The 23,667-nt window shown below is 34.9% G+C and overlaps 1 protein-coding gene across 2 annotated transcripts in view; it reads left to right on the forward strand.

Moving 5' to 3' along the window:
- CPEB4 (cytoplasmic polyadenylation element binding protein 4) overlaps positions 1 to 23,667 on the forward strand; it is a 62,133-nt gene that overhangs the window by 30,286 nt on the left and 8,180 nt on the right. The window contains exons 3-7 of one of the 2 annotated variants that reach the window (XM_055325220.1): positions 7,672 to 7,722; positions 18,414 to 18,587; positions 21,698 to 21,787; positions 22,125 to 22,243; positions 23,402 to 23,516. In XM_055325220.1, the coding sequence (XP_055181195.1) occupies positions 7,672 to 7,722; positions 18,414 to 18,587; positions 21,698 to 21,787; positions 22,125 to 22,243; positions 23,402 to 23,516 (549 nt within the window). The remainder of the gene's footprint in view (positions 1 to 7,671; positions 7,723 to 18,413; positions 18,588 to 21,697; positions 21,788 to 22,124; positions 22,244 to 23,401; positions 23,517 to 23,667) is intronic. The other variant, XM_055325221.1, reaches the window with a different exon arrangement.

Here is a 23,667-nt window from a genome sequence, read left to right on the forward strand (position 1 = left end):
AAACTGGCTTATTATTTTCCCTGATTCTGATTCACCAGGTTTGTCATGAGACTTAAGCATGTGTATTCTCCAAGTGATTCAAATATACCACTCTCTTGCCCTACCCCCGTCTTCACTCCTTTTGTGAACCACTGTGATATAAAGTCCTAGCCATGGGAAGCAGTTCATAGGAAACACATATCAAGAATCAACCATGTGCCTGGCACTATTTTAGGCTGTTGAGATATATCAGGGAATAAAAACATTCTCCTGACCTCGTGCACCTTATCCTTCAAATAATTAGCAGATATCTCTGAACGGCTTGTTTATTACTTAGTTTTGAAGGCTAAAAAGTAAGAGGAAGAGTCCATGCCTTGAATATTGATAGGGAAAAATAGAAACTGGGCCTTCTGAGAAATAACAAAAGGTGAAATTACAGCAGGTATGAAATTCAAGCATATTTTTCGTTAAGGTTCAGTAAAGTCATCAGAATTTGTATTAAATAAGTGATTAGAATTGATGATAAGAATGTATGCAGAAAGCCAAATAATGACTTTGCTGATTGCTTTTGGGGGGTTGGACTTAAGTAACCAGTTTTAAGGACAGATTATTACTCTTCTCTAAAGCTCTCAATCTTTTGCCAGCGACTTGGCATATGGTCCCTAGTCATTTCATGTTTGCATCGATCTTTTATGTTCATGTCAGTACAGAGAGCCATTTCTCAAAATCATTTTTACCTTGGGGCCAAATCTATAATTCTTTGTTTATTCACTGGTTCTTTTAAAATATGTCTCTTGTAACAGATGCCTTTTTAAGTCAACCTTTTTTTGCAAGGTAGGAGAATTTTAATTTACTGCCTTGACTTTTCTAGATTACTTAAAACTTTTTACTACCTGTTGGTCTGTTTTTCCATTTTTCTTTACATTATACTATCCTTTTAACTGGCTTTTGTCAGTTTAAATTTGGGTGAAAACTATGCCTCCTTTTTAAACTTGAAAAATTATCATTAATCAGTGGTATCATAACATCCTCTTAAGGCAAGTTATCTTGTTGCTCTGTCCTCTAAATGTAGCATCCAGAGTCAGAAGGCCTCTGGCAGGGATAAAAATAGCCTTCCTGCTTGCTGGCTTGTTGTTGGTTTACTGGCAGTAGGAAATCTTTTGAATTCCTTAATTGGGTCAGCTCTTTGCTAGTTCTCTCTAGCCATTCCCTTCTGCCTGACATTCTTAGATGCTTTTACATTTTGCAACTTTGTACCTACCGTGAGTTACAGTCAAAGCCATCCTTCTCTTATGTGAAACCTCCTATAATCTATAGAAACATACACATTGACTTTTCCTTTATCTTATGGATAAATTTTTTTTTTTTTGGTCACTATTACAGTCTCAGATCACAATTGAAAAAGTAAATTTGAGCCATTGATACAAAAGGAAGACCTCCTTGGTTTTTTTAAGAAGAACGTTTTTCAGTTGAATTTTCAGTTTTCATTTCCTAAAATACTTCTGCTACTTTGCCAGTTTAGCTATTATAAAAGTAAGGAGTTTGATTTTTTTTTTTCCTTCTTTCTTGCCTCTTCCTAAGAAGAATGACATCCGTTTGTAACCAAGAACACCACCAGCAAACTCTCATTTCTTTGAAGGTGAAAAATCCCCCAGATGGCCACTCCCTTCTCCCAGGTTTTCAGTTTGGATCTTATTTGGCTAAAACGAATCCTTCCTCTTTCTTTCACAAGTGGAAAATCGTTGGTTATCTCTGGCATATAGTCTGAGAGGGGAAGAGTTTTAATATTAAATAAAGCACGTATTCTATACTGGGGGGTTTTTCTGAGCATTCCGCAAAAAATTGTCTCATGAATTTCTCAACAACAGCCTTGTGAAGTAAATGGAAATATTTGGTTTACCGAGGTTCATGGAAGCTAAGTAATTTGATCTAGTTCACAAGATGGGATTAATCTGACTCTACCCTTTCCACTGTGTAGTCCGTGGCAGAGAGACTACCCGTTGCCGCCTTTGCTTCATTCATTCATTCAACAGCTGTTTATTGAACATCTCTGCTCCAAACTCTACGATGCAAGACCCAAAATTTGTCCTTAAATATTTTGTTGCCATAGAGAAAGATTTTATAAATAGATAATTTAAATATAGAATAATAATTGTAAAGAGTGTTGTATGGAGCTCATGAGGTCATCTGAACCAGAGAGCAGGTGGTTTAGGGCAGGGGGGACTTTCTATAGGATGTGAGGCCAAGATAGAAGTTACCTGGGCAGAAAGATGGTGACTTGAGTGGTGAGACATTGGGAACAGAGAGAGGAGGGCATTCCAGACAGAGGAGTGATCACATAAGTAAAAGTTAATGGGCTAGTAGTTCTGAGTATATCTGGAGTACCTAATGTGGAAAGGAACATGGTGTTGTGGAGAGATGAACCTGGAGAGAGAGGCAAGAGAAGTCAAGAATTTTTAATAATCCCTGGCTTTTAAAAAACTGAAAGCTACATCTTTCCCAGAGAGGGAAAATTTAGCCTAAAATGTGTTTGTGTTTGTATGATTTAAATGGCTCTTTGGATGGGTGAGGGGCAAGATTATCCAGCTGATGCCATTTGCAACCAGCTTCTTTGTGATATTGCATGGAAACATCTTTACTGAAGTTGGTTGTATCACAGATAGGTAAAATAATTTGGGGAGTTATTTTTAGGTCAATAGAATAAATTATTAAAAATAATTCTTGCTATTAAGTGATAGAATATATTGAACACATTTTATTAGTTCATATTGATATGTGTTCTGCATCTATGTAAGTATAAGCTTGGTATTCAGAAACAATTACACATTTCTTGAGCCTTGTGCTGCGTGGTCTAGGTCCCCACAGCGCCATCTTGCTGCAAGTCTCAGACAGTGTTGGTAAAAATAGCAACTGCAGAAAGGCAGGTGAAGCAGCACGCTTACTTTAAACAATTATTTGTAGCAGTATAGCTTTGACTTACTTAAATGTGAACTAAAGAAAATTAGCACGGGTAGAAGCAGGAGGAACACTTCTTACAAAACAACAACAAATATATGTTTATGTATTATGTGTGTGGTGTGTGTAAATCTTTGTTCTGCCTTAGAAATTGGTCTAAGCCCCATACTTATCCTTTTGCTGTTAGAAATTTTTAATGCTGTCTACTGAAAACCCTTCCCTTTTATTTGGAGTATCCAAGCTTTCATAGTGTAAGTCAATAAAAAAATTAACTTAGAATTTCACATTACTTGTCACTTAATAGGACTGCATGCTATATTTTGGATAACCCTGCAGTAATCCCATATCATCCTTCCTTAGCCTACACACATCACCAACAATGCTTGTATGACTGAAAAAGAGAAGGTTATAGCATGAAGTCTAATAACACTGTAGAACATTTGATATGTAGAACATTTTAGTGTTTGTATATTTGAAATAGCATTTATTATATCATTTCCTGCTGAATCATCAGTAACAATAATATCTGGGTTGTGTTTTAGAAAATAACTTTCTCCAATTTTAAAAGTAATACATACATTTATATACTCTAATGTATTAGAATATTTCCTTCTAGTCCTCCTTTCTTTCATCTCATTGACTAGGTTACTTTAGTTCGTCTTAAAAGAATATGATAGTACATACTGTTCTTTTGGGCACTTACTCCTCCAAGCAGTTTCTAGTCTGGTTGGTAAACATTGGTTCTCCAACTTGCAGATGCTTGGCATAGAATTGCCTAGTTGAAGTACAGATCTTTTCTGGGCTGTAGAATTTGGTAGTGTAGTTCCCCAGAGTCACACTGTATCAGTTGCCTATATTTGGCGAGGTTGAGTCATATCACCAAATATGGTCTATGCCTTCTGCATGATGTATGCCAGGCTTCTGGCTCCAAATGCCACAACTGGCCTCCAGAGACAACTACTTTCCTGTCATAAGATTAGGACTGCTGATCAGGCAGTATTTCTTTATATTTATAACACAATCAATGCCAAGAGCTTTCAAAGATTGAATTTTATCCACCAAATAGTGTTCACTTGCCTGAAATCCCAAGGCTCTCCATCTCCCTTGAGAAATTCAATTCTAGATATGCCAAAACCTGGGTTATATTTATAGGTAGATGAGTTATCAAACAAAAAAACAAACAAACAAACCCACAAACACTGGATTATATTCAGATTCAGACAGCTCATTTATTTTTATTTTACTTCATTTTATTAATTTGAAATGCTAGTGTTTTAAGTTAAGTAGAATGAACCTATTGAATGCTTACCTGCTATCAAACAGGAAACTCAAGGTACCTTGGTAAAAAAAAAAAAAAAAAAAAAAGCTCTTCTTAAAGGGGGCTATTCCCTAAGAAGGTTGGCTGTTGCAACATAGCTAGAAAGAAAAGTTAGTGAATTAATCTAAAAACAGGGTTGCCTTTTTTGGAAAGTTGCCCTGGAAAGGGATGAATCAAAGAAAAAAAATATGAAAAATACCCTACACTGGCAACAAAGGAAAATGGCACTCAGATAAGAGAGGGGACTGTCAGTGATTTAGCAGTGGAATAGAAAATGCAGAAATGCCTGTGTAAATTGGCATCCATAGGACAGAGAGGATCTCAGAGCAGAAATGACGGGTGTACAAGGAAAATGAAAAGATGTACAGGACAATGAAAAGAAGACTTGAAAGTCCCATGGTGTTTATAATGAGTTTATGGAAGATTTCCAGAAAGGAAGTGATAATGTGTTATACAGAATCGATGTCATGAATGGATGACTCTACATATTTTAATTTTAGAAAAAATTTACAGAAAGATAGGACAGGCAGGTTAAGAAAGCATTATGAAGTTGAAAAAAAGGTTTTTGACAAATGTCATTCCTTATATTTTTAAAATTGAAATAGAAGGCATTACTGACTGGTTAACAAACTGTCACAAGCATATTTGTTACTCAGAGGCCAAAATTGATTGGAGTCTGACAGGATTCATATCACAAGACAAGATTAGAAAATTAAAAACAAGTATCACTTTCAGAGTTAAACTATGAACTTTGCCAATGATTCTTCAGTGCCCTATTGTCTTAGCTGAAGGGTAGAATTACTGCATTCAGAAGTCTGAAGAGCAGAAAAAGTATCAAAGGTCACCTACCTTGGCAGTAGAGGGTGGGATCTCTTCAGGAGCTGTGCATTGAGCAAACAAACTCTGGGAAGTGAGTTAAAGGACATTTTTGTGCCTGTCAAGTTGAAATATTCTTCTTATCTCTCTCTCCTTAAAAGAGGTACCCAAAAGGTGGGTTTTTGATAAGGTGGAACTTGATTTTAAACTGGGCCAGCCAGGTTGATAATTTATTTTTTGGATTCTCATTGTTGATTATCCCTTCTTGGCATCAAATGAGAGGCCATTTAGTTCATATGGAACAGTTCTGATTTCAGTTGAAATGTTAGCATTAAAAAAATTAGAATATCTTCTTCGAAATAAAAAAATTTCCTCTTTGTTTAATATAAGTACTTTGTGTGTTGACCTATATCAACTTAAAAAATGTTTTATGGTTAATAAAAAATGGTATGTGTGATACTTCTGTTATTTACTAGAGGACTTTTACAGCTATAAAATGTATACACGTGTTCCGTTACAGAAAATCAGCTGCTACTTTGAGTTAACTGATGCAGAAACACTACTCACTCCCTCTTAACTTTTCTAACAGTTAAGATCATGTTCTTTTTCCAGTATCTCCAGTCTGTGCTTTTTAAAAAATGTGCTTGTGACAGGTCATACGATCCAGGTTTATAGTTAAAAGCAGCTCAGATGAGATTCACTGGATTTGGATACTTGGCTGTGTATATTAGCTTTAAATAATTGAACCAATTTTTAGGAAGGAATTGAAATATTAATATTAATTTTTTATTTTCCCCATCTCCATCCCTAGCTTCTCTCTAAATAGGAACAAGCTGAAATTGAAGTGAACTAATTAACAATTTAGTGGCCCATGTATTTGGTTTTAAATTGTAGGAAAATTGTTAAGTTCAGATTTTGTTTTGTATTAGAGCCCCAAGTTTTGGATATGGGTTAATTAAAGCTATTAGCAATGGCATGAGTGCATTTCTTTAGAGACTATTTCAAAGAAGCAGAATTTTGGAAAATTGAAAGATAGTTGAGGCCTAAAGTTCCTTTCTGAGGAGCTATAAGTATATGGCTGGTGGATTGATAAGACCGCATATTAACTCTGGTTCTCCTAGTATTCAGTAGAACTAGATGGAGCCTTCCTGGTGCTTGGAAGGCCTGCCCCAGCCTTAAGGCATGGGAGAATCTCTGTTTCCAGAGCTTTTTCCATAGCTTTGGAGTGTCTGTTGTGATTCTGTGGGGTTCGAGTTTAGACTGATGTTTCCTAATGGAATGTCTGGAATTATGAATCAATTTTAAATTCTCACACTACTCTCTGATTTACAGAGTGCTGCCTATGGTAGATAGTTAACAATCACATTCTCCTATTCATTTTTTAGATGAGCAAGACCTATAGAGGGTTTTCCATCATGTTTATTAAGGTGGGTGTAGATGGGCATGTAGAATATGAAGACTTAAAAAAATATATTACCCTAATTTTTTTTTAATAACTTACAGCATAGAACTAGGCATATGGTATGGTACTCAGAAGTAGGAACAGGGTATGTAGTCTAGATACCTTAACTAAATATATAGAAACTCTTCCAAAATGGAAATGTAATTCCTGATAAAGGGAGAAATCCCAGTGCTATTCCCCCCCCCACCCTTATTTGTGGCTACCAATTTTTTTTTAATTTTTTTAAAATTTTTATTTATTTATGATAGTCACAGAGAGAGAGAGAGAGAGAGAGGGGCAGAGACATAGACAGAGGGAGAAGCAGGCTCCATGCACCAGGAGCCCGACGTGGGATTCGATCCCGGGTCTCCAGGATTGCGCCCTGGGCCAAAGGCAGGCGCCAAATCGCTGCGCCACCCAGGGATCCCCTGTGGCTACCAATTTGGAAGACATTGCATCCTCCAAAAATTTTAGTATCATCACAAGTTCTTTTTGATGGACATCTTGGGTGTCCATTTTAGGTTTAAAACTAGATTTTGAACCACTTCAACATAAGAAGGAAATGAATTCAGCAATTTTTGAGTATCTGCTGTGCTCTGGGCATTGTTCTATGTGCTTTGATATTTTCTGTCACATATAAGTACAATGATGTTTTCCTTTACTTTCTGTTACTTTTCCTCCAAAGTAAGAATTTAAACCCATCAGTCTGTACCTGTAGGCATAAGTTTGGCACATTTGTTACAAATTATATGGAGAAATCTTTTTGCTAGTTATGTACTTTAAAAATAATAAAAAACTACATACATGAAAACACTTTTACATTTATGGGGCAAAAAACTATTATTTTGAGTTTATATTAGAATATAATGTTATAAAGAAAATTACTTTGTATGGGAGTTTGGAAATTAGAGACCAAATAGTTAAATATAAAGGATATTTTATTTTCCCCACTTTCAAACTTGCCCTTTTTGGATGTTTGTGAACATGCTGATTGATATGTCCTCTGATTCATTGTGTTCATTAGCACAGCAAAGTTTTATCCCACAATAAAGCTTTTTAAAAGTACCTTAGCTATTGAAGCTATTAATTCAGCTTTGTTACTGAATACATTTAAACCATCTATGAAAAAAATAATTTAGTAACGGCCTTCTTTTACCTTCAGGTCGTCTAAACTATTCATATCCAGGATCCGATAGCTCTCTGCTTATTAATGGTAAGTGATAATTGATTTACCTTAGTGAAGTTCACAGAACTGAAACAAGTTAGTCCTAGATGAGAAAATATAGTAGGTATGCTTTGACAAGTGGAAAAAATGACATTAGTTTGTTCTGTAATGATAATTGCAAGTTACTATTAATTTATTAGCTGTATAATGAATAATTATTTTTCCTCCAAATTGTGGCAGTAATTTTTTTAAACTTTGAAAACTGACTATTTTCTGTCTTGAAATTAATGACAGAATAAATGAGAATCCCATAGTGATATATAAAAAATGGTTTAATCTACCATTAGATTCTATAGAGTGACCTTTGAAATGTCAACATGAAAACCATTTCCATGTAGTTAGAAAAATGTTCCAGGAGAAAGGGAGGGTAATCAGAGATCTGAAACCAGAAAAAGCAGCCTGAGACCACAGGGCTTGACATTGTAAAGGACAAGGTCATTCACTGTTTGTTGTCTAATGAGAACAAGAAAAATGAAGTTTTATTGGCCTTTACAGTGCCTTTGGTAAATTTTCCCTTCTGGTTCTAAATATTACCAGTGTGCTGTTGAGTTCCCTTTTATGTGCATAAGCTGTAGCAGACTAAATTTCACAAGGAAAGGACATTTCCTCAAAGAAGGAATTAAAGACTCAAAAAGTGTGTTTTGTATAACTATAGTTTAATTGGGTAGAATACAGAAGTCTTACTTCTTTTCTACTCATATGCTATTGAATATGTATTTTAAATGTGTGTGTTCATAATGCCTTTCATCTGTCAAAGCTCATTTTAAGTCCACCACCTCTGAGAAGTGTTCTTGACTAAGTAGCTATATTCTCATCATTCCAAAAACAAAATGAAACCAAAACAAACAAATAAGCTTTGTACTCTTTGTCTATGGTATGTTGTGAATGGAGGATTAAAAATTATTTTTATGACTGGAATACTTTTGGTTAGTATTTGCAATTAGTATTCTGTAGAACATAGGATTGTTGAGCCAGGAAAAGTTAAAAGAAAATTTGATTTATGACAGTTGCCATGGATGCATCAGATCCTCTGGAGACTATATATACAGTTTATAAAAGCCTCACTTACTTATTCATCAGACTTTGGTCTTTTCATGCTACAGCAATCAGAAATAATGCCAAAATATAATATTTCAGCATAAATGTGGGTAGACGAAAACCAAACCCAGTGGTGATAACGGCATCAAGATAAGGGGGAATAATATAAGGGTTGCCATTATAGCAGGATTTTAGCTTTTCCTGTGGAACGAGTTCCAGAGTCTGTGTGCTGGAAATGGCAGTGAACCCAAGATTTGAGATACTGATGTGTGATCTTAGGCAAAGTGGTCAACTCTTCTTTGTCTCAATTTCCTCATGCAATTGCTAAATTAGATCAGTTGCCCCTGGAGTCCATCTTTGTTAAGGTGAGACTCTCTAAAGGGTTTTCCTTAAAGCTAAATTCACTTCATTGTTTCAGAGTCTGTTAATTGTGAAATTGCCTCCTCTACCCCTGCCATCAATATTCTTTCTTTTATGAATAAATTATTTTTTGTCACCCCTATTTGGCAAAGAAAAAATAAAGGTAATCCCCCCACCCCTCTGAGTAATTGTTTTAGAACTTTACTAGTCCATAGACTCTAGAAAGGGGACTGGATGGTTTTTGTAGTCATGTACATGGAAGTTGTGTTTATTAGAAAGGTATATTGGCTGAGGTTGATATTGTCTCAAACTGAAAGATAGGAAGATAAAGAACAAAGAGATGTAAAAAAGAGAGAACTTGCTGGCTCCTTAAGCATAATCCCAGAGTGGGATTATGACTTCCATGGTCTCAGATCTAATGTTCATCTCAGAGGGTCCTAGAACTTGATTTTATCATATTTGATCAAGTGTTAGTCCTTAATGACCCACCAGCTAGGACCAGATGCCAAGAATAAAGCTAGGTAGACCAGATGCTGGAGGTAACTGACAAGAGTCATTTTCTCTTCGATAGCAAAGTCCAGATTATAGCAGATTAGTTTAAAATCATGAAATAAAGCAAAGTCACTTTGGTGTGGGTGAAAGCATTGCCCATTCTCTTCAGTCAAATTTATGAAACCTCTATGGTGGATTGCTTCTATAGATTAAATTAATCTTATTTGTGTGTTGATTTTTTTAGTGACTTTGCTGGCAATTTAGTTCATGTTTTGGGGGTGCCCATCTTGTAAATCTAATGTAAAGCATTAGTTGTATTGAATGAAGATAAACTTTGGACTTACAAATACTACCCATTGCACAGAATTGTGATGAAGATGAAATACATGTAAATCACTTTGCATAGACTGTTACACAGTTAAAATAATTGGAATGGTTAGGAGTATTTGTGGCTAGGAATATTAGTGCTAAAAATTTATAAGGAAAAACAAAACAAGGGATTAAGACGAGTGTAAAAACTATCTATAGTTGAACATGCATTCTTTGATTATTAAAATAGATAGCATAAAACTTAAAATATTCATTTTTAAATGCAGTCCCTTTATATCTTATGTCCATGCAGTCTTTTACTAAAACGGAAGATAAAAGCCTAGTACATTGTGTTGCTTTACATTCATTATTCAATTTTAAGACTTCAGGGAAGTATAAGGAGCTCTTCTTCCCTGTCCACCATAAATAATCTATTCAGGCTTAAAAACCTTTAGAAAGGTGATTATATATATAGTCTACTTTGTCTCAACTGTAACTTCCAGAGCTTTTTCTTCCAAGCCTGTTTAGTTGAAAGTCATTCTTTTGTGTTTAGAGTAAAATATGTAAGAACTATTTACTTTCTTTTTCAATGAACATCTGAATTTCAACTATGATTTTTATTGTATAACTTGTTTTGAAATTTTCAAGCAATCTCAGAGCTTTTTGGAAAAGAAGTAGAGTTTAAATCCTGCATAAATAAAAAGAAAAAAAATTCAGAGTAGTCTCCCAGCTTCAGCAGTTTATATTGGAGTAATGTTGGGATTTGCATGTTCAGAGATAAAAAGAGCTTACTCATCTAGTGGATCAAATTACTTTTTCCCCCCTTGGCCATGCTCAAATCATCAGTTTCATACTATGCAGTGACCTTCATATACCACTCATGACTTTTAAAAGACACTGCCAATATAATTCAACAAATAATAACTGATAACTGTGCTAAGAATGTTGTGGTGCACATTCTGGGGAATTATTCAATCTATTGCTGTTACTATTTTTTTTTTTTTTAAGGGACATTCTTGGATTTTAAGTGTATGAAAAAACAAACTTTGTAGCTACTTTCTGGATGCCATATAAGTTTGCTAGACTTATATGGCACTTAACAAGTGCTACAGACTGGTGGCTTAAACAGAAATTTACTTCCTCTGAGGTTCTGGTTCTAGAGGCTAGAAGTTCAAAATCAAAGTGCCAGGAAAGTTACTTTCTTCTGAAGCCTCTCTCCTTGGCTTGTAGATGGTTGTCTTCTCTCTGTGTTCATGTGATTTTCCCTCTGCAAGTGAAGGGTATCCTAATCTCTTAAGGACATCAGTCATATTGGATTAGGGCCTACCTCAATGACCTCATTTAACCTTAATTACCTCTTCAAAGACCCTGTTGCCAAATACAGTTCTACTCTGAGGTTCTGGAGATTAGGACTAAAGCATATGAATTTTGAGGAGGGAACACAATTCATCCCAGCACAGATACCTTTTCCTAGTAAGTTTTATGTAATAGGAATATAGTTAGAACATCTATTTTTATGGTTTTGAAAAGCAAGCCTGAAACTGTGACTCAGTTTCTCAGCCACGTCAGAAAGGAGTGCTAAACTTGGGCTAGACTTAACCTTGGATTCCTCTGGTATGTCTTGGTGTAGCTTTGAGACAGACCTCAGACTGAAAGATTAGTTTTCCCTTTCCCCATCTTGAAAATTTATTTTGCCTGATAAAACTAACATGTAATGGCCACCACCTCTGTATAAAAGTGCTTGTGCATGTTACTTTTTTCCCCAACCTCCCATTCCACTGGTTTAGCCCATAGGATTAACTGCTTAAAAAAATGAAACTTCTGGCCGGGAAAGTTATAGAATAACAGCAAAATATGTTAGGTTTTAACAGATTCATATATGTATTTTCTTTTCTCTGTGGAAGTTTTTCACTTGGAAGCATCCACTAAAATATTTGCTTGTCCCAGAAGAGGAGATTAGTAAGAGATCTTTAAAAAAAAAAAAATGGTTAGCATAGAGCAACTCTTGATTATAGTTCTTTGGAATGAAAGGAGGAAGATTGCCTGCTTAAGGTTTAGTGGTGGGGTGGCAGAGGATGGGGTAAAACAGAAACCTATGAAAGAGGGGAGGGTATAATTTACCCAGGAGAAATGTAGATTATAGTCACTCACTGAAAATGTATATAATGTGGTTCTAGTTGCTACAGTTCAGAGCATGTTGAGAGATACCATCGTGAAAAAGATAATATGAAAACATACTGTAAACTCTAAAGTGCCCTGCAATTGTTAGCCTTAGAATAGTAATGAAAAGCTGAGAGTAATTATTGAAGACCAACCTCAGAATATAGATACATGAGTTTATTCTTGCAAAAGGCAAAAAATTGCTGCTTACTGAACATCTGACTGTGGGGTCATCATGTATACATAGGGTATCTTTTGTTATTCTCTCATCAGCTCTCCATTTTTATAAAAAACTGAGGATTAGGGGATATAGAGAAACTAGAGTCCCATTCTCTGCCCTACTATAAGAGAGCTCTTTACAAATCCTTGTCTCATCTTTATTGTATCTTATTGCAGTTATTTGAATATTGTATCGAGTATAAACACAAGCCAATGTGACATGAAATTCTAACCATTAAGGATATATTTAAGCATACATTTAAAATAATTTTGTGACAATGAGTCAATCTGTTACATTAGGAATTGATTTAACAAATTTATTACTGATTTATTAAATCAATCCCCAATTATTATAAAATCATTCTTTGCATCTTTGTTGAATTGTATGCCCTGGTCTTTATGATTATCTGCTTTTTGGTTCTATCATTTTTATTCTTTTGTTAACACATTAATTCCTTTTAGCTTCCAGCCTTTGATTTCTATCATTTTAAATGATTGATTTATTTGACTAATTCCTCCACATACTTTTTTTTTTTTGAGTCCTACTGGAAAAGTCAGTTATTTGATAACATTTTTTAATCTGAGCCCTCGCCCCTTGTTTTTTTCTGAATAGAATTGCGATCTGGTTTCTCTACTTGGGGGGCAATAAGAGGTAAGTGGAGGGCCTGAGGTGGGATAGAGGAGCCTGAGTATGATCAGTCTTTCATTGCCTGCTGAAAGCTAGTAATATCTTATCCCTTATCTTTTTTTTACAAAGATAATTAACTCTTCTCATGTAGGAAAGTATGGTTTTCTTTAATACATCATCTGTTTGTTTTTAACATTAAGTACCAAGAAGAAAAAGGGTCCATGAACAAGTATAGTAATATAGTTAATAAATGTAAATAGTACAGAAAGGGATAAATCAAGAAGTGAATTCCTTCATTCCTTCCCCATGCCAGTTTTTGTCTCTAAAGGTTCTTGTGGTGGTTTTTAGAAAAAAGATTTATGCATATACCCACATACCTATTTATGTTTTCTTTATTTTTAAATGTACACAAAAAGAATCATACAATACACACATAGGAAACTCATGGAAACTACATCTTAGAGAGCTTTAGATACCAGCTCAGGAATATGTGCTAGTCTTAAAATGGCTACATCCTAGGTGTTTACTTCTTACGATTGTATCCCTGTTATGTGTACTTTTTCCTTTTTTACTATAAAAATGAGAAAAAGATACTTTTAAGAAACAAATATTTTCATTTCCATAATGAAATATATAGATATAGATCTAATGTATAGGTCTAAAAAGTCTTTCTGTATCTTTGCAAATCTAGCATCCCAGAGTAGTGGAATGTTTTACTAGAGGAAATTTAATGATGAACATGGAACATTTGTAAGCAATCCTTAAAGACATTTTGGAAATAAAGTGCTTGCAATAGATCTAACAACAACGTGTATCCAGAAATTATAAAAATTTATAGTAGAATGTTTCCAGCCCATTTAGAACATTCTTAAGTCATATTAGTACTGAGCATGAAGTTATTGAGGACTTTATAGGTAAAAACGAATAAATAAAAATAAAAAGATAAATATATAAATAGTAGTCATTTTAAATCCTATGGGTACTAGATGGTTCGTATTCAATAACAACATGCATTTTAAAAATCTTTTTAACAGTGTACTCTTTGGTAATTAAAGGAAAAATCTGGGCAGAGTTTATTTCAGCCAACTTAGCTAGAAGTTTTCCAAAATGTAGATTCTTTAAACATATTTAAAGTGAATTCTTTTTTTTTTTTAACCTGCCGCTTCCTTGGATGTTTGAGAACCATCAAATAATATGCAACATTCAATAATCATGAGATTGGAAATCTGTCTGTTTTCCTCAGTAAAGCTGTAAAGATCTGTGTTACAAATATGGCATCATAATGATCTTGAGCCAAGTATAATTTGAAATAGTTTGGAAAAAGGTGCTTAGTACATCTTTGACATGTAGGATGAAGCGGCACCATTTACCATTTTGTTACTGTCTGGGTTCTAGTTACATAGGTATTTTCATGTAATGGGAAATTCATTGAGTTCTGTACTTATGCTTTGTATACTTTTCTGTATACATGTCATGTCAAAATCTACATTAAAAGTTATAGTTATTACGGGCATTATAATAAGTAGAAATAAAAAAAACACTAATTTTCTGTGTTCCAGAATATCATTTTTTAAAATTTTTTTGTACAAATTTATATTAATTTCTCTAATTTGGAAGTTTTTATGGTTGTAAGCATTGTACACCTGTAACTTATTTTCTGTTAATGTGGGAAAACATTTCTAGGTAGTTTTAGGATTTTAACCATGAATTCTTTTATATTAACTAGCTTACTTTTGTGGTACAAGGTCAGAGTTTGAAAATACACATTTAAAGATTTTGAGATTTATTTGATTTTTGCCTTTAATCTGTAGCACTTATTGTTCCTGAACCTATATTTATTTTTGATAAATGGAAACTGAGAGTTTTATATTAATTTTGTAACTTTTAAAAGTCGATTCTTTTCAAATACCTATTTTCTTAGAAATCTAAGTAACATCCATCAACTTTTTTAAGATTGACAGAATCAAGATTTTCAAGTCATTCATTTTCCCAAGCTTCCTTGTTATTGAAGCAGTCATAAGAATAGAATGTTCTTAAGCATCTGTTTTTATAAAATTTTTGTCTTTCTGGCCTATGTCAGGTTGACTGAGAAAATACCATTCCCACTCCAAATTTAAGACCTCTATTAAAGTGAAATCCTAGCCGAGAGAGATTTTTGTGTAGATCCATTTATTCAAGTACATTGGTGAAAATCAGTGTACCTAGTAATGGGAGAAATGTATTTTGGTATGAGACAATTTTATTTTGGAAAATACATACATTACTTGTAAGTTATAACTCAATTGTAACATGTTGAATATTAATCTGGTGGGCTAAGAATTAAAACCCTGGCCAGTCTGTATAATGACTTTTTTTTTTTTTAAGATTTTATTTATTCATGAGAGAGAGGGAGAGACATAGGCAGAGGGAGAAGCAGGTTGCCCTCAGGAGGCCCGATGTGGGACCTCCGGGATCATGCCCAGAACTGAAGGCAGACACTCAACCACTGAGCCACCCAGGCGTCCTGTATAATGACTTCTTAAAGGCTATACCTTTTAACTCAGGAATCTATCCCATCTTCTTGTTTGAACACCTCTCTAGCCAAGCCCTCACTTGTTCCATATGCTTCTGTACTATGCACCTTTCCCTGAACATTATACGGCATCCCTATTTGCTGCATTGCTCTTTGTTTTTTTCTTAAGATTTCAAATGCCATCCCATCTCCTTCTCAAATACGACACCCCCATCTCTCATTCTTTGATCAGAGACAGTTGCTTCTCTTCCTCTGTTCTGGTTGCACCTAACACATAACTACAATAGCAGTAGGCATGCTGCATTGTCATTATTTGCTTATGTGGCTCTCTGGCATTTAAGGTTGCTAGTTCCGTGTAGTCCGGGCCATGTCCTGTTTATCCATGGTCCCTAGCAAGAACTGGCATTTAAGCAATGTTTGTTGATTAGGATTGAGGTATTTGGACAAGCTGGGCTTAATAAGTGCCAGTTTGTTTCAGGGAAGACATTTTCTCAAAAGGTTCTTGATTTAAAGTTTGTACTGCCATTTCCTAAGTATTCAAGGAAATACGTATAAGTATGTTATATACTTATCTTCTTAGCTGTAACCTGCTTGGCAATAAAATGCCAAACCTTTTACTTTTCAGCATTTGGGACATGGTAGAAAATTTGACAAGGGACAAGAAACTTCCTTTAGCTAAAAGGTGATTTAAAAATTGCCTAAAGATTCATTTGTTATGATTTTCTTTATTAGAGGTTAATCATAAAAACATCATGTAAAATTGCTATTTATCTTTTAGTGGTGAAAAAGTCATGAGTTAAATATTGAACTATTTATTAAATTGCTAGAGGAAATTCTGGGAGAATTTAAGAGCAGTATGGTAGGAGTTGGTTTAGATCGTGTTAGGTAATATTACATATTATCTTAGTTTCATACTAGTTTGGATCCTGGGTGACAGTTACAGCCAACAGCTTCTCTTACCACAAGTAAAATTCAATATAGCTTTACAGTGTCCTTGAAGAATTAAAAAAAAAAAAAGCGTGCATTAAGTTGACCTCTCACCATCCAGATTCCTTGTTATTGAGACATTTACTAGGAAATGAGGAACATAGCCAAATTTTTTTTTCTTTTCTTTTCTTTTTTTTTTTTAGTTTCAAAAGCTGGTAGATAAAATCACAGTTGATTCTTTTGACAATGTTTGAAAGGTTTTTTTTTTTGTTTTTTTTTTTCTCATTTGACATGCAGCAAGGACATATGGGCGAAGGAGAGGTAACATTATTGTTTCTAACTTTTGAATGTACCAGTTGTATTTCGAGAGGTCCCAAGTTTGCTCAGTTTCTTATTACCTTTGTGGGGAAGGAGGGGAGGGGGGAAATGCAACATAGCTTTGATTCATACATACTTTATATGTCATAGTTAACATTATGGACTTTGTAATTTGAAGGAGTCAGAATGGTAGGATTTGGATTCAAATCAATAATGTTCCTGTATTATAAACTCAACTTCTTTATATCTGAAGATTTATTTCACCTTTTTCTTTTCTGAAAGGAATTTCTTAGAAAAAAATTAAGGATCTTAAAAGAAAATACAATGTGACTAGTTTCAAAATACCTGATTACATTGGAAGCTCAATTATATTTGAATACCTATGTCTACTTTTTTCTACTAAGTCAGCATGATACATTTGGTTTAAAATGAGATTAGCTAAATCAATGACTAATCCTATCAATTTCAAACATTGGGGGGAAAAGCTCTAGAAATTTTAGGAATTTTAAAGAATCATTTCCTAGAGGTGCCTGAATAAATCTTATTTTTGTCACCTGTGATAGCTTTGCCTTTTTGCAAGCAGGTAAGTTAGTCAAATAGCTCAACTTTAAAATGCAAGTGACTTTTAAACATTATTTAGGAAATAACTTCCAATTTTGTAGTCATTTTAAAAAATTTTTATATAACTCTTGAGCTGTAGTTTTGTAGGGTAAATTCATTACAAATATACCATTATTGTGTTTAGTTAGGAAAGTTGAAAGGAAGACAAGTGTGACAACAAAAGAATATTGGAATGTTTCAGTAAAGGAAGAGCACTGAAGCTATGATTCTGTAGGATCCATTAACAAACTTCTTATGTAATACTTAGAAGTAAATTGGCAACCTAAAAAGTGACAAAACAGTGCTTGAGAGATTCTAGTTTTTTGTAGCTTTGTGTTCTGCTTATGATTTACAAAGTTCATATTTTGTTGTCAGGTAAACATGGGAATAATGTTAACCACATTGGCATCTCTGGTCTTTTCTGCTTGTATATTCTGTATGATAGGATTTTCAAACAGCAAACATAATGACTAGTTTTTAGAATTAGATAGCACCTGTGGCAGCTGGTAATTACTTAACTAAAAGAAAATAAATCTTTAGCTTGCCTCAAAATCTTAAATTCTGTAAGACTAGACAGTGAAGTTGGATAATAGCATTAATGGGTTTTGATTATATCCCATTAAAGTAAACCAAGATGAATGCTCACTTTAAAAATCAACTTGTTCATTTTAAGGACAGTCTTAGAGGCAATTGTGTAGGCTATATTATTTTGTGTTTTAAAAAAATTTAAGTGACCTAGCATCTGATAGTCGAATTTAATATTTAGTGTACATGTCTAGGCTGCCCATGGCCATGGGGCCTCGCCAAGGTAGAGCAGTCCAATGCCAGCTGCATTCAAAAGAGTACTCCCTCCTCCTGTACTTCCGTTTCACTCACTGAAATTTCTGGATCCCAGGGGGATAGTTGAGCAGCCTTCTATTTAACCATGTAATTTCTCTCTGACTCCACTGAGACTTTCAAGTGATGGGAATTCAAGAGCATATCTAAGTAATTTGTTATTCAGTGAGAAAAATAAAAGCTGTTTTATTGAATCTACCGTTTGTCTTGTTTCTTGGTGTAAGATCAGCCGTGGCAAGGAACATTTGCTGTTAGCTTTTTTCCTGCTTTCTATTCCAGGTCAGTCTTCACTGTTTCCAATGGAAGATGGATTCTTGGATGATGGCCGTGGGGATCAACCTCTTCATAGTGGCCTGGGTTCACCTCACTGCTTCACTCACCAGAATGGAGAGAGAGTGGAACGATATTCTCGCAAGGTGTTTGTGGGCGGATTACCTCCTGACATCGATGAAGGTATATTTACAAAGAACTGTTACTTGCACAGTGCCTGGACTGTGGCACACAGTAGGTAACTCATAGACAGTGGTTCCTGTTATTATAATGACAGTCTTATCTGGCTCCAGGTGTTCAGTTTTGATTGCATTGTTCTCTTGTCCGATCTTGCTGTCATGGCATATAAGAATAGTTTATAAAGGAAAAGGAGCAGGACTTTGGGAACCAGCTGTAACAAACAATTGGACTCAATGAAAAGAATAACTGTCTTTAGGAAACTGTCTCAGGAGTCTGTTGTGGGCACACATACCGCTTACTATGTTTTTGTCTGTGTTGCCTTGGTCAAATTCAACTATGTGTTTACCTGTTTGTTTCTTAACTGCCCCCAAAATGTAGTTAATAGAAAATTTAAAATCTTCGATTAAGGATGAACTTTTGAAAAATGAAAGGGAATCTTAAGAGTTTTTTCATTTTCTGAGTATTTTTTTACTTGTTAAATATTTACAGGTTTTTAAAAATGCCATGCACCATTCTTAGGCTTGTTTACAGGATAACCAAGGTAGAAAGTCCTTGTTTTAATAGAGTTTCAGTTCTAGTAGGGGAAGGCAGACAAAAAGTGTGTGATTGTGCAAGAATATACTGAAAAGAAAATAGTGTGATACTGTGATATTCAGGGTATCTTAGGTGGTTAAGGAAAGCCTCTTTTTTTTTTTTTTTTTTTTAAGTAGACTCCATGCCAAGTATGGAGCGCAATGTGGGCTTTAACTCACAACTCTGAGATCAAGACCTGAGCTGATATCAAGAGTTGGACGTCTAACTGACTGAGCCACCTAGGCACCCTAAGGAAGTCTTCTTTAAGGAAGTGATATTTGAGCTGAGACTTGCATTAGGAGCCAGCCAAAGGTTTAGAGGACTGTTGCTCAGCAATATTTTCTTCATCTGTGGGTCTAAGTGACCCTATTCAAGTTCAGACTAAAATTCAAGTAGCAGACCATATAGCAACCCATATATCCTTGATGGTGGTTGTTATTGCTTTCCTAATCTCTTGTGTCTTGTTTTCCTGAATGGGAATGGCAATAAACCAACTCATGTTATGGAGAATAGAATAGTTTTCTATAAAAATCTATAAGGTCTAATAATAGGGTTTAATAACTTCTCATTTAAACTGAGATTAAATGTATTGAGTCACTTCATTTTCCTTAAGATGGTCAATTTTTGGGAGATTGGAGCAAAAAAAGTATTCAAAAGGCCAAAGATTGAAATAAACACTGTTCTCTTTTGTTTTGTTTGACCTATGAGAAATTGTCTTGGGGGGAAACTGTGTTAGGATTTCAGATTAGATTGAATCAGTCTTCATCCTGTTCTCAGAGGACCTAGTTTTCCAAAGTGTTCATCCTGAGTTGACCATGTGGTCACAATATTGGCCTCTCTAGTAAGCTCCTGGCTGTGGCCTGCTGTTTTCTTTGCTAGAATCTTCATTTTCCTTAGTACTGTGGATTCTATGTTTTCCGACCCTTGGAAGTCAGGTGTTTAGCCCAGATGGTATTTAGTGAATGCATTATATGCTTATGTAACAGAGAGTGAAGAGAAGACTGAATTTTATCAGACCTTGCCTAGGTTAAACTCCTTCTCTGGCCCAAATAGTCTATATCTTCTTGGAAAATTACTGAGCAATCTTATATGTGCAGTTTCTAAAATTCTTAGGAGCATAAGTAAATGTGACCAGTCTGGCAAAGGAGATTGTTTAAACTGAGCAAAATCAATGGGAATTATGATAATCATCAAGCATATTGATAAGTCAGTAGCAATTTAAGTAGGCAGACCTATCTACTTTAATATATATTCCTGGAGAACATTGTGTTCTGTAGAATTATACACTAAAAGTTATAAGGTTCCTGGGGAAATAGGGTTAAAAGCAAATAATTCAGAACCTAATGAACTTTGTACCTGAAGCACTAACAAAAATAAAATTATTACCTTGGAAATGACTTGGACAATTCAGGCAAGTAGCTCAGTGTGGTTAGAGGCTGCCTCAAGGAATACCGAAAAGACACAAAACCAACAGAGCAGAAATGCTGGCTTGCAGGTTTGGAAGCAGTGCAGATGTAACCGGACCTCTGAGCACCTGAGAAAGTACACACTCCCTGGAGATGAGAGCCCTGAAAGATTGGGAGTGTGTTTCTCTATCAAGCGAGCCAAGTTGCTGTGCTCATTTTTCATTTTCTAAGAGCGTAGGAGGGCTCCTGCCTTCCTATCAGGCAAACTAGAGGCTTTTTCTTTTCCTGATGAAAATTGTAATTCTACTCCCACTATGCTAGTTCACCTTGCTCAGGAATAAATCTTTTGCAAACTGGTACAACTTCCAGGTTATAGTGATTTCATTCCTCTATTTACCAGTCTTTCTTACATGAGCAAAATGGTACTGCAGAAACAGGTAGCAGAGCAGAGCAGACTATTGTTTCACAGTCCTAGAGAAGAGGAAAACAGTTCTACCAGCTTGGAATTTGAACACATCCCCCGTCTCTTCTTTTCCTCTGTCCTGCCCTCCTCCCAGGTCTTACCTATACATGCTTACCTACTCTTTCTGGCAGTTCTTGGGAAACTTATTTTCCTATAGTCTATTCATGAATCTGGTCCTGAGGAGATGGTATAAGCTGAGAGTCCTCCTACAGAATGAATGGTCTCTAAACTTTTAACACTGTCAAAGATGTAAAAGATAAGAAAGAATGAGAAGTTGTTCCAAAACTGAAGAATACTGATAACTTAGGAACAGGACATTTAAATGTATCATGTGACCTGGATAGGATCCTGGGTCAGAAAGAGGAAAAGAGATACTATTGGGATACTTTGAAATTTGGATGGAGTCTGTGAATTGGGTACTAACATTGTATGAATATTGATTTCCTGATTGGGAGGGTTACATGGTGGTATATGAGGCAATGGCCTTGCTTTGAGCAGGTGCCAATGGTTTTATTTTTATAGTAATGGTTAGGGAATCTAGATGAAGGGGATACAAGAGTTCTTTGTACTGTTCTTGTAAGTAGTAGATTTGAAACTTTTTTTCTAAACTCCTCCCCCCAAATGATTATAAAAATATTTAAATTTACTTTTTTGCTTTGCTTTTTCATTAGATGAGATCACAGCTAGTTTTCGTCGCTTTGGCCCTTTGATTGTGGATTGGCCTCATAAAGCAGAGAGCAAATCCTATTTTCCTCCTAAAGGTAATTCTTAAGATTCAATATACAAATAAAGTGTATCCCTATGCTTTTTCATGTGTAGCCTTTTCATAAATGTTTACGTTCACTGTAAAATTTTCCATTGCTAAAACTTTTATTTTCCCAAATACATCTTTAATATTTATACCTAATACATACTTTTAGTTCAAATTTAATTTTACTTTAAAAAGATGTTTAAGATCTCAAACTTGGGGTTGGAAGATTCAAGTTTTAATTTTTATTACTCTTTTTCCCTTCCTTAGTTTCAGCTTATACTTCCTTTCCATTGAAGAATTAAAAAAAAAAATAGGGAACAAATAAGTTTTTTCCCCCTTTTTATCAGGCTATGCATTCCTGCTCTTTCAAGATGAAAGCTCTGTTCAGGCTCTGATTGATGCATGTATTGAAGAAGATGGAAAACTCTACCTGTGTGTGTCAAGTCCCACTATCAAAGATAAGCCAGTGAGTGCTGTCTTACATAAAAATAGCTTCTTGTTTCTACCTTTATCTCTGCTTTGTTTGAAAACCCACAGACATCTTGATGTATCTGTTAATTGACATGTTTATAAGTAGAATGCTGTTGTTGTCAGCCTTCTAATGTTGACACTCTATGCTATTTACACACATTATTTTGATATTGAATTCTTTCATTAATTAAAATATTAGTAAGTCTTTATCATTAGATGACTTTACTTGATAATGCCTTTGATAAAGATTAAGTAGCTGAATTTCCTCTGAATAATAGAACTCAAAAATCACAGATATTTGTCTGTCTCGTTTCTCTCTTTGATCAAGATTTTACCTAGTACTATCCTTAACTTTTTGCATATGGTACTCTCCCAAAGTAAAGTGAATTATATATATTCATACATGTACATGGCATACTGTTTATCTTTTTGAAAAAGTTTTTTTTTAATCATAAAATAAGTCTTTAGGCATAGTAGCAACTGGCCTGTTTTGACAAATCTGGTAAATCAATTCTTTATTATCACTCAGCCAGATCTAGAAATGGGGTACAGTTCAGAATGGAGGTGCCTGTTGGTTCAGCTCAAGCAATAATTAATGGAGCTCCTCTCCATGTCTTGGGATTGTCTAGGTCAGGAACACTTTTCCCAGGGTTCCCATGGCCTAGATTCTTTATTCTTGACTTATGTTCCCTCACAGTCCCCATAGGTATTTGATTTTGGAACCTCTAGCCTAGGACTTTGTTGATGTGCATAGTGGGAATACCCTACTATGAACACATCCATAGCCTTTGGTATGGGCATCTGTAGCAGTTAATAAATGCAAACAATTATGGTGAGGTACACAATTCTTCGTTGACTAAAGCAATGGACACACTGAAGTGTTTTATCATAAGTTTACTGCAAATATCAACATTTTTACCTTGAAATGCTTTTTGAAATAATGTAACAGATTTGTTAGTAACAGGAGTAGTTTGCATTTGTAGGATTGAGCACACAATCCTAGTTTACTTAGTATTGTATCTTGATCAATATCAAATACTATGCTAACTTAATATTATGTGGCTATTGGGGGACTGGGTAGGATAGGATAAATTTACTTCCTCATAAATTGTCTGCATTAAGAATGGGACATTTCGGTTTGTCTGCTCCCTAGGTACAGATTCGGCCTTGGAATCTCAGTGACAGTGACTTTGTAATGGATGGTTCACAGCCTCTTGACCCACGAAAAACTATATTTGTTGGTGGTGTTCCTCGACCATTACGAGCTGGTATGAGTAAACAAACAAAAATACCCCTTTTACCCTTTAGCATAAGAAATACCTTGAAAAGGTTTATAGGAAAAATTCTCCACAAGTGTTTGAATTAATGTTCAAGAGCGAGAGTTCTAGAATCAAAGTATCTGGATTCAAATTTATGTAC

Source organism: Nyctereutes procyonoides, unplaced genomic scaffold (assembly GCF_905146905.1).
Source record: "Nyctereutes procyonoides isolate TBG_1078 unplaced genomic scaffold, NYPRO_anot_genome, whole genome shotgun sequence".
Taxonomy (NCBI): Eukaryota; Metazoa; Chordata; class Mammalia; order Carnivora; family Canidae; genus Nyctereutes; species Nyctereutes procyonoides.